The sequence below is a fragment of the Aythya ferina genome (genome assembly GCF_964211825.1).
Source record: "Aythya ferina genome assembly, chromosome: W".
NCBI classification, from domain to species: Eukaryota; Metazoa; Chordata; class Aves; order Anseriformes; family Anatidae; genus Aythya; species Aythya ferina.
Window position 1 is genome coordinate 8,307,647 of NC_140313.1, and position 15,587 is coordinate 8,323,233.

General features: G+C 47.4%; 1 protein-coding gene across 1 annotated transcript; it reads left to right on the plus strand.

Moving 5' to 3' along the window:
• The first annotated feature begins 12,241 nt into the window (after window positions 1–12,241).
• Window positions 12,242–15,407, plus strand: LOC311426357 (adenosine 5'-monophosphoramidase HINT1-like). The gene is made up of 3 exons (XM_084502814.1): window positions 12,242–12,430; window positions 14,252–14,357; window positions 15,062–15,407. The coding sequence occupies exons 1-3, from the start codon at window positions 12,285–12,287 to the stop codon at window positions 15,314–15,316; spliced, it is 507 nt and encodes a 168-aa protein (XP_084358940.1). The 5' UTR covers window positions 12,242–12,284; the 3' UTR covers window positions 15,317–15,407.
• The last annotated feature ends 180 nt before the right edge of the window (window positions 15,408–15,587 follow it).

Below are 15,587 nucleotides of genomic sequence, written 5' to 3' on the forward strand. Positions count from 1 at the left end.
TTAAGGAGAAGGGAAAAGCTGAAGGACGGCTAAAAGACAAAGCTCGCAGGGAACGCTGTGCAAGCTTTTGACATGCAGCCAAGGAGTACAAAGAAGAAGGACAAGAAAAAAAAAGCCGGAGAGGAAGACTATGAGGCTTCATCATGGAAGACCTCCAGAGGGACCACCAGAGACTGATACGCATGCTCCAGTAGGAGGGTTCAGATTCCGGAACTAATTATAATAACTCCGTTGTGTTTTTGTTTTTTTTTTTTTAGAAATAGTAATGAATATGTATTAGTCTAGGAGCATAAAAAATCAGCATCTTGATGTAACGGGTGTGCGACTAGGTGGAGCGGAGACTCCCGGCGCACCCAGCGCTGTTTGCTTACCTCTATTCTTTTAATAAATTGTAAACTTTGATTATAGTCCTCTTTTGGGACTGAGCTATTTATAACAACTTGGGGGCTCGTCCGGGATGGTTTTGGTTCCTGGATTTTAATCTAGGAGAGGCGCCCCACCATTTGGTGGCTCCTGTCCGGAACCAATGCCATTTGAACCTGAATAAAGGTAAGCAAAGATTTTGTTTTTGTTATGAGCTCCCTTGCCGGCTGCAGCATTGTTTTTGCCCGTAATTCTGCGCGCGAAGATCTGGACGAAGACGACAGAGTCGTAAGTGTTTAAGGCGTATACCGTTCGGTTGGGTGGGATTCGGTTGCCTGCGTGTGTGTAAGAGTGTGACTGAGACGGAACGTAGTTCCGAAGCGAGCGCGGAGGTCTTCTAACCGATAAGCAAATATTGGGACGTTTGCATGCACAAACACATTGGGGTACACAGGTGTTAAGTGACCATTTACTAAAACAATTTGGTTGCATTGTTGTTTTTTGTTTTTTGTTTGTTTTTTTTTTTAAATAGCAAAGCCAATTACACCACGTTGCTTACCTTGTCAGAAGATAAATAAGAAAGTGTTTCGACAAGCAGCCACGGGAGGGAGAAAAACAGCTTATGGGCCTTCCGAGAGAGTACAAGTTGATTTCACTGAATTGCCCAAGGTAGGGAGGATAAAGTATGTATTGGTAATAGTAGATCATTTAATGCAATGGGTAGAAGCTTATCCCGTAGCACGAGCTACGGCACAAATGGTGGCAAAAATTTTATTAGAACACCTGATACCTAGATATGGGATAATACAGTACATTGGTTCTGATCAGGGCACACACTTTACTTCTAAAATAATAAGATTATTATGTCAATCATTAGGTATTCAGTGGGAATATTCTAAGTGGTATTGGAATATTCTAAGTGGTATTCTTTATCTGCTAGATTATTTCCTCTGGTGTGGTAATCTAATTGGGTATTCAGTGGGAAAATTCTAAGGAGAATCTCCATCCTTTACTGGATGCGGGGGGGAAACCTTGTTACAAAAGATGAGGAAAAGGTGGAGGTGCTTATGCCTTCTTTGCCTCAGTCTTTAGCGGCAATACCGGTTGTTCTCTGGATACCCAGTACCCTGAGCTGGCAGAAGGGGATGGGGGGCTGAATGTGGCCCTCACTATCCACGAAGAAATGGTTGGTGACCTGGTACGGCACTTGGATGCGCGCAAGTCGATGTGGCCGGATGGGATCCACCCGAGGGTACTGAGAGAACTGGCATTGGAGCTGGCCAAGGCGCTTACCATCATTTATCAACAGTCCTGGCTATCGGGGGAGGTCCTAGTTGACTGGCGGCTAGGAAATGTGACGCCCATCTACAAGAAGGGCCGTAGGGCAGACCCGGGCAACTATAGGCCTGTCAGTTTGACCTCAGTGCCAGGGAAGCTCATGGAGCAGATTATCTTGAGAGTCATCACGCGGCACTTGCAGGGCAAGCAGGCGATCAGGCCCAGTCAGCATGGGTTTATGAAAGGCAGGTCCTGCTTGACGAGCCTGATCTCCTTCTATGACAAAGTGACGCGCTTGGTGGATGAGGGAAAGGCTGTGCATGTGGTCTACCTTGACTTCAGCAAGGCTTTTGACACCGTTTCCCACAGCATTCTCCTCGAGAAACTGGCTGCTCTTGGCTTGGACTGGCGCACGCTTCGTTGGGTTAGAAACTGGCTGGATAGCCGGGCCCAAAGAGTCGTGGTAAATGGAGTCAAATCCAGTTGGAGGCCGGTTACTAGTGGTGTTCCCCAGGGCTCGGTGCTGGGGCCAGTCCTCTTTAATATCTTCATCGATGATCTGGATGAGGGCATTGAGTGTACCCTCAGTAAGTTCGCAGATGACACCAAGCTAGGCGCGTGTGTCGATCTGCTCGAGGGTAGGAAGGCTCTGCAGGAGGATCTGGATAGGCTGGACTGATGGGCTGAGGTCAACTGCATGAAGTTCAACAAGGCCAAGTGCCGGGTCCTGCACCTGGGGCGCGATAACCCCAAGCAGAGCTACAGGCTGGGAGAGGAATGGTTGGAAAGCTGCCAGGCGGAGAAGGACCTGGGAGTATTGGTTGATAGTTGGCTGGATATGAGCCAGCAGTGTGCTCAGGTGGCCAAGAAGGCCAACGGCATCCTGGCTTGTATAAGAAGCAGTGTGGCCAGCAGGGCTAGGGAAGTGATCGTCCCCCTGTACTCGGCTCTGGTGAGGCCGCACCTCGAGTACTGTGTTCAGTTTTGGGCCCCTCGCTACAAGAAGGACATCGAGGCGCTTGAGCGAGTCCAGAGAAGGGCGACGAAGCTGGTGAGGGGTCTGGAGAACAAGTCCTACGAGGAGCGGCTGAGGGAGCTGGGCTTGTTCAGCCTGGAGAAGAGGAGGCTCAGGGGCGACCTTATCGCTCTCTATAGGTACCTCAAGGGAGGCTGTAGCGAGGTGGGGGTTGGTCTGTTCTCCCATGTGCCTGGTGACAGGACGAGGGGGAACGGGCTAAAGTTGCGCCAGGGGAGTTTTAGGTTGGATGTTAGGAAGAACTTCTTTACCGAAAGGGTTGTTAGACATTGGAACAGGCTGCCCAGGGAAGTGGTGGAGTCACCATCCCTGGAAGTCTTTAAAAGACGTTTAGATGTAGAGCTTAGGGATATGGTTTAGAGGGGACTGTTAGTGTTAGGTCAGAGGTTGGACGCGATGATCTTGAGGTCTCTTCCAACCTAGAAATTCTGTGATTCTGTGAATATCATACTCTGTGGCACCCACAAAGCTCAGGGAAAGTAGAAAGATTGAATCAAACAATAAAACAACAATTGGCTAAATCAATGATCGAGACACAAATGCCCTGGATGAAATGCTTACCATTGGCACTTCTAAACATAAGAACTAAACCACACAGTGAGACTGGATTATCGCCATATGAAATGTTATATGGTATGCCTTATTCTCAAGGGATGCCTCTAGGCAACAATGTAGTTGAGGGTCGTAGCATCCAGAAATATATAATTACTATTGGAAGGAGATTACAAGAGCTAAGAGAAATTGGAGTGATGGCTCAAACACCACCTTTAGGATTTGCTATTCATAAGATAGAACCAGGAGACAAGGTCTTAATAAAAACCTGGAGGGAAGAATCATTGAACCCCCGATGGGAGGGACCGTACCTTGTTTTACTTACTACTGAAACAGCTGTGAGAACAGCAGAAAGGGGTTGGACCCGCACATCCAGAATAAAAGGACCAGTAACTACCGAAACTTGGAGGGTTGAGTCCGCTCCTGGGGAACTGAAATTAAAGCTAAAGAAGAACTAATGTTCTGGCAATAAGGCTCTGCATAAATTAAGGATGCCAGAAGAAGGGGACAAGCCTGAAGGGAAGAAAGGGAGAAGGCAAGACCAGGGCAGGACTCTCCACTGCGGTGTGTATGGTCTACCGAGGGAGGCAACCCCTACGGGTATTGACTGCCGAGTGAGAGGGCCTCGAACGGACTTCTCCCGCACTAAAGCCAGGTTGTCCCAGGAAAAAGAAACAAACAAGCAAGCAAAGATATGTGTATATAATAAATAAGATTTTTTTTTTAACCTATTGTAATTAGTTTCCCAGGAGCTGGATCACCCTCAAAGGCTGAACAGTAACCCAAGCTCAAATAGATCCTGGAAGTGGGCCCAACCCCTTGATTGAAGGCGTTTCTCACACCCCCACGATACCCCCTGGACGACGCAGAAAGATGTTATACTTCCTGGTACTATTTTTACAAGGGCAATTAAGCCATGGGAATAACTTTTTCATTCTGGGGGAGGAAGTGGCCAAGGCTTTTAACCTTAGCAATTGCTGGGTTTGCGGGGGACCAGGGGGAGCTGAAAGTTGGCCCTGGGTAGCTGGCCCGGTTGAACCTAAGCGGTGGGTTAGTAATTTGAGTGAAGTTCATAATGGTACACAATTCTGGAAAGAGGAAGAAGGCCCGTGGCAATTGCACTCGTCAGAGAAAGGTATATACTGTTTAAACAGAACAGGAACAGTAAAGGTGGGAAAAAGCGTTTGTAAATGGGCTCATCCTGAATGTGGACCTATAAACTGTACAGCAAGTAAAGGAAATGGAATGCTAGGCATGTCCAGCTGAAAAACGGGACTTGGCTGAAATGCTCATATAAGAAAGTTTTTGGACCTGGATGTGAAGCCATGGCAAGAGCACAATCAAAGGGACAATTCGACGTTCAAATCCTGAGTTGTCAGCGTGATAACACCACTAGGGAGCAGCATGTGGTAAGAGTCTACCGCTGGAGGTGGCAAAATGAGCATGGGACACAAGTGTTCTTTAAACATTTCTGGTCAGCTCGTAATATGACAAGTCGTGAAGGAGAACTTAGTCGTCATTGTGAGTGGGAATCTAGTGCGGGAGCTTGGAGGTGTATATATATATGAGTACTAATGGGGCAAACATTGTAACAGGACCGCTTGGTAACGGAAACACTTTGTATTTTCACGCCCCAAGGAATAAAAGAGAATGGGACGGTCCTTTTCCAAATGGGATGTGGGCTCTAAAGGGACATTATTGGGTGTGTGGCAAACAGGCCTATAAAAGGCTACCAAAGGACTGGTCAGGAATATGCTATGTGGGGTACATAAGGCCCTTGTTCTTTTTATTGTCACAAATACAAGGAAATCACTTAGGAATAAAATTATATGATGATCTGAATAGAGAAAAACGATCTATTGATGCTTCCTTAGCCGGAGGTAGTGCTCAAAAATGGAGAGAAAATGAATGGCCCCCTGAAAGAATCATACAGTATTATGGACCAGCTACCTGGAACCCGAATGAGGTAATATCTGGAGCCCGAGAACCTATTTATAATTTGAATCGAATAATTAGGTTGCAAGCTGTCCTCAAAATAATAACCAATCAAACAGCGACAGCTTTGGATCTTTTAGCTGACCAGTCCACCCAGATGAGGAATGCTATTTTTCAACATAGAATGTTGTTCTGCTATTTACTAGCAGAAGGGGGGGGTGGGGTGTGGAAAACTAAATGATTCTAATTGTTGCTTACAAATTGACGATAATGGGAAAGTGGTTAAACAGATAACAAAAGAAATTAGAAAATTGGCCCACGTCCCAGCACAAACTTGGAAGGGTATGGATTGGGATTTATTTTCATGGCTGCCTGGTGGACCATGGGTTAAAAGGATGTTATTTTTATTTTTATGTGCTGTAATGATGTTGTTATTCATACCTTGTATGATACCTTGCTTTACATTATTGATGCGCCGGATGATAAATAGTACATTTGTAATGACTTCATTAAAAAAGGAAGGGGATATGTCAATTATGCTGCTTAAGAATTGGACCTTCCGAGAACGGACTGATGAAATCCAGTTATTAATGACAAAAGTTGAAAAAGAGACACGAATTGAGGATATTAAAAAGAAGATAAGGGATTGTGAGGAATGTTTTAACAATGCGTGTCAATAGAGAGCTTGAAGGAGAATGTATTCGTATGTTCTTTCCTTGAAGTCTCTGGTACCTGGGGGTTTCAGAACAACTGCTAACTGTTCTGGCTTCTGAACGGGACACTATGCAAGCCCCTGATATCTGGCCAGGAGATTAAGGAGAAGGGAAAAGCTGAAGGACAGCTAAAAGACAAAGCTCGCAGGGAACGCTGTGCAAGCTTTTGACATGCAGCCAAGGAGTACAAAGAAGAAGGACAAGAAAAAAAAAGCCGGAGAGGAAGACTATGAGCCTTCATCATGGAAGACCCCCAGAGGGACCACCAGAGACTGATACGCATGCTCCAGTAGGAGGGTTCAGATTCCGGAAGTAATTATAATAACTCCGTTGTGGTTTGTTTTTTTTTTTTAGAAATAGTAATGAATATGTATTGGTCTAGGAGCATAAAAAATCAGCATCTTGATGTAACGGGTGTGCGACTAGGTGGAGCGGAGACTCCCGGCGCACCCAGCGCTGTTTGCTTACCTCTATTCTTTTAATAAATTGTAAACTTTGATTATAGTCCTCTTTTGGGACTGAGCTACTTATAACATGATCCAGCTACGTGGGCAGAAGACGGATCCTGGGGCTATAGGACCCCAATATATATGCTTAATAGAATAATTAGGTTACAAGCTGTAATAGAAATAGTTGTAAATAAAACCGGAGATGCACTTGGATTAATTGCAAAGCAAAATACTAAGATGAGGGCTGCTTTGTATCAAAATCGCTTAGCTTTGGATTATTTGCACAAGAAGAAGTCTGTGGAAAATTTAACCTTAGTAATTGCTGTTTTATAGATTGGTGATGAAGGTGTTTCTTCCTAGTAGCTGGTAGAATGCTATGTTTTGGCTTAGGATGAGAAGAGTGCTGATAACATGCTGATGTTTTAATTGTTGCAGAGCAGTGCTTACACCAAGCCAAGGACGTTTCAGCTTCTCACTCTGTCCTGCCAGCGAGCAGGCTGGGGGTGCAACAAGAGCTGGGAGGAGGGCCAGACTGCCGGTAAGCAAGCTTTAATGGCAACTGTCATAGTGTTTGCAGCTGCTGAGGAATTATTCCAACTGGAATAATAACTGTACATTGTATATTGTATATATAAAAGCCCGGGCATTTTTGTTAAAGTATTCTTTTATTCATATGTTAATATGTAAATATGTAAATATAAGAACTGCCATTGAGGTGTATGTCTAAGGGAACAAAATTTGCCCAGGCATATCATCGGCTCATCAGGTTTAAATGTCCTCAGTGTAATTGTCAACAGGCAGTTAATTTACAGTGGTTTGATTTTATTTGTGTATCTATATATTGTGAATTTTGGAGGGATTGGGATTGACTAGTAAAGAGCTTCTAGGAAAACAGTGGAATATTAACCACTGTAGATTACAATAGGAAATGTTCAAAGCAAAGAAACCCCGAGGAAAAGCCCCCTAGGGTGTATACTAACACATTGGAGGGATATAGTGGGGTGAGAGGGTACAGAAAGTAAAAGAACTCTTATCAAATATTGTAATCAATGGTGGCCACTTTATAAACTAGAGGATGGAGCGGAGTGGCCCCTAAATGGAACTATTAATTATAACACCATATTACAGTTAATGTTGTTTTTGTGGAAAGAAGGAAAATGGGATGAAATATGGTATATTGATTGATATGTTGTTTCAGTATCTTGGAGGGAAAAGGTATGGAATTAAGTTGGACTCAGAATGAGCCTTTGGTGCTGGTATTAGAAAAGTACGGGCTGGAGAAAGATAAAGGAAGTGTTAAAAGGGTTGCTGAAGGTGTTAAAGGTGTGGCATGTAATATTTAACAGAGCTGTTTGAAATTGAATGAGCAGGGAAAGGTGATGTAGGCATTATCTAAGTAACGGTCTAGAAGTTTTGGTATATTTGCATATTTGCTGTGGTGTTTGTTCAGTTTCCCAAGCATCGGGGGGGGGGGAGCAGCCTGCTCCACCAGGGGCCTCTCCAGCGGCCGCAGGGGGGCTTCGGCTCCAGCGCCTGGAGCGCCTCCTCCCCCTCCTTCTGCACTGACTTTGGTGTCTGCGGGGGGGTTTCTCGCTCTCCCAACTGCTGTTAAGCAGCAGGTTTTTGTTTGTTTCTTTGTTTGTTTGTTTTCGTGGATGTGCTCTCACAGAGGCACGGACTGTGTTGCTCATGGCTTGGCTCTGGGCAGCAGTGGGCCCCTTTGGGGCCAGATGAAATCGTCCCTTATCTACCACGGGGAGGTTTCTGGGTTTTTCTCACGGGGGCTGCCACTGCAGTTTCCCACTCCCACACCCCTCACACCCCCCCCCCGAACCTTGCCATCAAACCCAATACACTGGGGAACAGCTAAGTCATTACTGACTTGTAAAGCATCAGGGATTAAATTAACTAATGAAACCCTAAATGTGATGGGGGTAGAAGGTACTGGGATAACAGTGCCATTTTTGGGGAATACTAAGCTGAGACCAGGGGATAAAATGATCACTGGGCAATTATTGTATGTATCCAAGGCAGAAACTAACTTGTTGGGAAGGGATTTGATGATTAAATTGGGCATTCAAATAGTAAATTGTTAGACTGGAATAACAGTGTTATTAATGGAGTGCTCTCAGGCCCTGAGAGCAAACGTATATTCACCTCTGACTGGAAAGACTCTGAAATGGGGGTGGAAGCAACAATATAGGTGGACAATTTTACCTCAGGGGTTTACAGGGCCACCTATCTATTTGGGTAAATTCTAAAAAAGGTTTTGGAGCAATTACAACCTCCCAAGGAGGTATTAACGTTACAAATATGTGGATCATTTTAAGGAAAATCGATACTCCCTGATGGGAGAGAAATGCTGAATAAAGTGATAATGAGGCAAATATTAACTGTTTTACATCAGAAGAGTCACTGGGAGGTGCAAGCAATGTGTGATGTTGTTCTAAGAAAGCATGTCTGCGTAGGAATATATACTTTAGGGAAGCACGCATGCAGAGGATGTACTATGTGTCAAAAGGTAAATAAAAAGGTCTTCTGTAACCTATCTTGAGGGGGACGGGAGCCAGGGCTTTGACCTTTCCAAAATATACAGGTAGACTTTACTGAGTTACTTGTTTGTCCTAATTGACCACGTGACTGAATGGGTGTAAAGCTTTACTGCAAGGATTAAAGCAGGCCTTAGAGATTGAGTGGGATTTTCACAGCCCCTGGCACCCCTCCTCTTCTGGAAAGGTAGAGCGAATGAATGGTGAAATTAAGAAACAACTAACAAAACTTATGCTGGAAACTAAGGCTTCTTGGGTAAAATGCTTACCCCTTGCACTGTTAAACATATGGACGCAGTCCAGAACTGATGTAGGAATTTCTCCTTTTGAAATGCTATATGGTATGCCCTATGACTTGGAATTGCCACTTGATCACCCTCAATTCTAATTAAGACTTGGAAAGAGACTTTTTTTAACACCACGATGGGGAAGGCCCCTATGTTGTTTTGCTTACTACAGAAACAGCCGTCCGGACTGCGGAGAAAGGATGGACACATGCCAGCCGTGTTAAAGGACCCATCTGTGACAAGAAGTGGGAGATCGCTCCAGGAAACAAAGACCTGAAGCTCACATTGCGACGAACTCGATAGGTACCGTGGGTTAAGGTAGAGGCTCTCCCCTGAAGAACACTACTGCTGCCGAGAAGAACTAAAACCTCGTAGTTGGCTGCAACCCAACTGACGAGTGAGGCAGAGGAGTGAATAAGTGGGGAAAGACATGGGCCTCAGCCATTCCTATCGGTATTTGGGGGTTCTCGCAGTGATTTCATCCTGCGTAGCGACTCAACACCACCCCCACCAACCTTTTAAATGGACTTTAAGTCGATTCGAAGATCAACAGGTTATTGCAACCCAGATAACATCGGGGGGGGGGGGCAAGCTTTACTTCTACACTATGTCAGCTGATCTCGAGGCCCCGATGCTGGGAATATATGGGATTTTATTTCTGCCCAAGTTCTAACCTGGGAAGGGGGTACTGTAAATGCCTGAACGTGTATTATTGTGCATACCGGGGGTGTGAAACCATTGCTACAGACTGGACACTCGGGGCTGGTCGGGATAAATTCTTACAAGTGGGATATGGGCTGCAAGCTTGTAACCGACTATTGGATCCCCGTTGCAGGTGGTGAGGGCATGGTATAGGGTATACAGGAACCTTCCACGGAAATAAAGAAATTTGCAAGGTTCTATATATAAATCTAACAAACTCGGACGATACTAGCTGGGTACTAGGAAAAATGTCAGATTTTACGAACACGGAACAGATAGGGGAGGACTCATACTAATAAAGAAGGGAAAACCCGAGACTTCCAAGGTAGTCGGGCCTAATAAAGAGTTACTAGGGGAAGGTTTGGTTGTCCAGACTGTAAATATACCTGGGACTGCCCAACCTACTACAGTGTTTTCTAGTAAGTCGACAGAGTTATCCTTTCCCACACTGCTTCCAAACACTGTGGAAAAAAAAAAAAAAAAAGGGGTCGTACCCGAGAGTAGTATGTGGAAAGTTATAAATGCTAGTTTCCAGGTACTAAATCAAACTAATCCTGAGATAACTGAAGGGTGCTGGCTATGTGTAAGTGTTAAGCCCCCATATTATGAAGCTATAGGAGATATGGGGAGGTCTGAATATTCAAATGAGTTAAATCCTTCCAAATGCAGTTGGGGTCAGGAAATCGGGATAACTTTGACTCAAGTTACGGGAAAAGGTAGATGTATCGGCACAGTTCCAAGAGATAAAAATGATCTGTGCCATGTCACTGAAAAAATGGACCAAACACACAAATGGTTAATTCCTGCAAATAACACTAGGTGGGTATGTTCATCGTTAGGAGTCACTCCTTGCATATCTTTAAAATTGTTTAGCACATCTCATGATTTTTGTGTACAGGTGGTCATTATACCAAGGATTCTATACCACACTGAAGAGTATATGTATACCCATCACACAGTGGCTGAATACCATCTGGTAAAGAGGGAGCCTATTACGGCCGTCACCTTAGCCACTTTAATGGCTCTCGGGGCTGCAGGTGCAGGAACTGGAATTGCTTCCCTGATAAAACAAAGCCAGGAATTTACTTCTCTACGCATTGCCGTAGATGAGGATCTGGCCCGTATAGAGCAGTCAATAACAGCTCTGGAAAAATCGGTTAGGTCATTATCCGAAGTGGTACTCCAAAACCGTAGAGGGTTGGATTTGATTTTCTTACAACAAGGAGGACTGTGTGCAGCCCTACGTGAAGAATGTTGTGTATATGCAGATCATACTGGGGTGGTAAGAGATACAATGACTAAATTGCGGGAAGGATTAGAAAAACGCAAAAGGGAAAATGAGGCTCGTCAGAATTGGTATGAATCCTGGTTTAATTACTCACCTTGGCTTACTACCCTGCTATCAACCATAGCGGGGCTCTTGTTGTTACTTACATTAGCACTGACTTTTGGACCATGTATATTCAATCGAGCAATCACAGTTGTGAAAAGCCGATTAGAGGCAGCTCATCTTATGCTCGTGCGTGCTAAGTATGAATCTTTTGAGCAGGAGAAGGACGACGCAGAAACTTTGATGCTCAGCAAGCAAATATTGCAAAAATTCAATGAACAAAATATGTTAGAAAAAGAAACTTTGTGCATCACTTGTTTCATACACGTTATTATTAGTAATACTATTATCATAATGATTGTCGTTATTGTTATTATTACTATTTATCTGTCTTTATCTCAACTCACGGGCTTCGCTTTCCCGTTTCCCCGTTTCTCTCCCCATCCCAGAGAGGGAGGGGAGAGGGTGAGCGAACGGCTGTGTGGTGTACTGGGGCGATATGTGGAGGATTTTAATAATTCCATGTTTTACCAGCCCAATACACTCGGTTATACAAGGAATGCAAATACCTGCGGTACCTGTTGTGGGAATAGAAACGTTGTTTTTGCAGAGTTCCGCTCCTGCTTGTGGGGCGCCCGCTATTGCAATCAATCGCGAGTAAATTACTACTTCACTGAGATCCTCGCCTGAGCCTAAGCTATCGGCTACGGAGTGTTTCTCGCCCTCCCTTCCAACCCAAGCCACGCTATGATTCTATGAGCGGAGCGCCTGTTCTGTGGAGCTCGTTTCCCAGCCGTGCAGGGCCCAGATTCCCTCCGCGGAGCCGCCCAGCCCGTTTTCGGGCGCCCACTTCCTCCCTCCCGGTCGGCTCCCTCCGCGCCCCGAGGGCACGCGACCTCCCTGAGCGCCGATAAGCACCGGGTCGACGGGAGCGGAGCCGCCGAGAGGGCGGGGACAAGGGAAGAGGGCAGGCGAGGCAGCCAATCGAGGCGCGGGGGCGGTCGGCGGCGATCTGTCGGCCCAATGAGCGCCGCGGAGGGCCGGGCCGAGTGCGGGAAGCGAGGGGGCGTTGTACCGAGCGGGCGCCGTCATGGCCGACGGGATTGTTAGGGCGCAGGCCGCCTGGCCCGGTGGCGGCGCTGCCGCTGCTTTCGGAGCTTTCGGAGCGGTCGCCTGCAAGGGCAAGGAGGTCCCCGCCAACGTTCTCCGTGAGGATGAGCGGTCGTGGACGAGGAGGTAGCTGCGGCGTTGTTGTGCGAGTCTTTCCTTCCTTTCCTTTCCCTCGGCCGCTCGCAGGCCCTCTGAAACGAGGGCCCGTCGCGGGTCCCGGGAGTGCGGCAGGGCGGGTGGTGGCCTTGCTGCGGGAGGGAGGGACGGACGGACGGACGGTCGGTCGGGGTCTCTCCGGCTCGTGGCGCTCTATACTGCAGCGCCTCTAAAACGCCGCGCTTCTTCGGTGCCTGCCCCCGCGGTGCCACGGCGCGTACTGGGTCGCCGGCGCAGTCGGTCTCCTTGGGGGTTCGGACTGTATGCATATAGGCAGTGAGCATCGCAGTAGTGACCGTAATCAGTCGTTTCTGCGTAGCAGAAATGCAGGTCTTGATGCGCCTCGTGATAGTGTTCTAGAGACGCCCCGGCTCGGCTGTGCTAGGCTTTGGTTATGGCACCACCCCCACCGCGCACACGAGCGCGCGCTCTCTCCAAAGTGGCTTGTGAAAGGGAAGAATTGCAGCTTTTCCTAGCTTTCTTAAACACCTAGAAACCAGTCAATCCCGCAGGCTGCGAGAGCTTCCCAGCTCTCATTTCCGTGCTGGAGGTGGACCGTGATAAGAGCACGCTGGCAAGGTTCACTGATGCTGGTGCGCCGCAACGTGCTAGGAACTAAGTGAGCAGCTGCTGAGAGTTATGAAAAAATTGCAGATGTTATCTGCAAGGTGTTAACTCTAAGTTAGTGTCCAGCATAACCGTTGTTGCTGTTTTTAAGTTTGAAATGCTAAAGATAGGACAGTTAGGGATTTCCTCTGCTTCTGACGGCAGGGTTTATCTGCAGCGTGGAAAACAGGCCCTTAGTGAAAGGGGCTGCGTTGCCCGCTCTGCGTGCTGACTCGTAGAATGGTTTGGCTTGGAAGGCACCCTTAAAGATCATCTAGCCCAACCCGCCTGCCGCGGTCAGGGATGTGTTTCACTAGATCGGGTTGCTCAAAGCGTTGACGCGTTGCTTGGAACAGCGCTTTCTTAATAGGTCTCGGTAATGTTGCAGCTGCCGCCCGTTTGGAGTATTGGAAGCGTTCAACTGCTCTCCGGAAACCGTGCTTGCGGTAGCGCCCCGCCTTTACGAAAGGGCGCGTTTCCTGTCTCCTTCGTGGTGAAGGCTGCGCGAGGAGTGTGCGTGCGTGTGTGTGTGTGTGTGCGCACGCGCGTCTGTTTTGACTCGGCCGTACTGGCTGCAGCAACGTATGTAACCTGAACGCTGTGCTTGATTGGAGAACCAGGCCGTTAACTTGAGTCTGATGAGTGACTTGAGAGCAGACAACCTACTCTGACCGCTCTTAGTGCGACGCGTTTCCTGGAGGACGAATTAGTTGCAGTTTCTCGCTTGGTCTTAATGGTTTCCTACAGGTCGGTGGTATTCGTGTTTCGAAGGTGATGCCTTGGCCTCGGTCTGGAGGTGTCTGACGTCGGTCCAGCCGTAACGGGCTAATTTGGAACGTTCCTTCCCCTGAGTACGTGGCGTTCTCGAGGACGGAGAGTTAATACGGCCTCAGCCGGATTACTCCAGGTTCTTTGAAGATGCCTTCCTGCCTCTGGCCGAGGCAATATTTGGACATAACCGAAGGACAGTTAGCCATTGTTTGCCGCTTGTGTGTCTTGTGCGTAGAAGGTAGAGAACTTTGCCTATTCAAAGCTCGCTTAAGAAGAATCGCTGTTTTGTCGTGCGCGTTTGGGGCGCCTGATAATCTGCTTCGGTAGGACGAGTTCAGTGGGGCATAGTGATTTGCTTAAGCTGTTGCCTTTCTCTGAAGCCGACTACGTTTTAACTGTTTACTCTTCCTCCAGTGCCTTGCGTTCCGTGATAGTTCGCCTCAGGCTCCAGTGTTTTTTCCTAGTCCTTCCTGAGAAGGCAGTTGTCCGGTTATGTGAAGCAGACGATTCTGGTGGACCCGTGAGTACTGTGGGAGCTTTCTGTTTGCTAGGCTGGCTGTACCTGTAACAGGTTTGTAACTTCCTAGACTCTTTCCCGTCCCCTCTTTTCCTCTGGCTGTTGCAGAGGGGCGCACAGTAGGCTATTTGGGGTTGTCCGATGCTGTAGTCTTTCGCCTCTAGCTTGTAATGGAGTTGAGCTTTTTGACTGAGAGCAGTGATATAAAGCGATGCTCGTCTCCAGCTACGCGCTTGCAGTGCAAAAAGCAGCGTTGTTCCGGCGTGCGGTCTGATGCCCGTTTTCACGGTTTCCGGACAGCGGGGGTGGTGCCTTGACTATGCAGAAGAGGGCTTGGGGTTTGGGCAGGTCAGAGGCGAGGAAAGGGAAAGCTGGTTGAGCGGCGCTTGGGTGTTTGTTTCGCTGTTAGCTATGCAAGTCAAGTTCCAAGGCTCTGTGAGCCCACGCAAGAGAAAAGGCACCGTGAAGCTTTTATTTTCTGCCAGAGTGGCTTACGTTGCCCGAAGCTATGACGGGGGCTTTAAGCCCCAAGACAAATTCAGCTTCTGTGACTGTTTTGTAGTCTGTTACTGTCTAGAGGGTAATTCAAAGAGCGGCGGTTGAATTGTGAAGGATTAGCTAACCGTGTTCTGTGGGTGGTTCTCCGCTCGCGTTCATTCTGTGCGTCGTGGCACAGCACGTTAGGTGACGTTATTTCCTTTTTCCAGCTTCTTGGGCGTTTCGTGGTTGTTGGCAAGAAGTGTGCTGTTAACCTGGACCTGACCAATGGATTCCGGATGGCTGTGAATGCCCACCCTCGGGCCCTTCAGACTATCGTGTACATCTACGTATTCTGGGTGGCGGTCAGTTGGGCCGGCCTCGCGGCTAAGGTTTTTGCACCGCAGGCGTCACTGCACGCGTACGGGTCGCCGCCGAATAGGTTTCATATGTTGCCCATCAGTCTAGCCCCTGTTGAGGTTTGATTTATTATTTTTTTTGGACGGCTGTCTGTGGAGGGTAATAAAGAGCTTTTGAGCAGCATTTGCACAATAAAGATGGAGCATGGGGATATCACCTCTGTCTTGCGTGTCTTACCGATGGAAATAGTTCCGCAAGTTAAAACGGCGTCTCCCTGGAGCGCACGTGCGCAGAATGTTTTGGTCCGTTGACAGTGTCGTGTAGGTGGTGGTTTGCCCATTCATTTGGAACGCGAAGCTAGAAGCGCTCGGCGGTCCTGTGGGTCTCCGTCTTCCT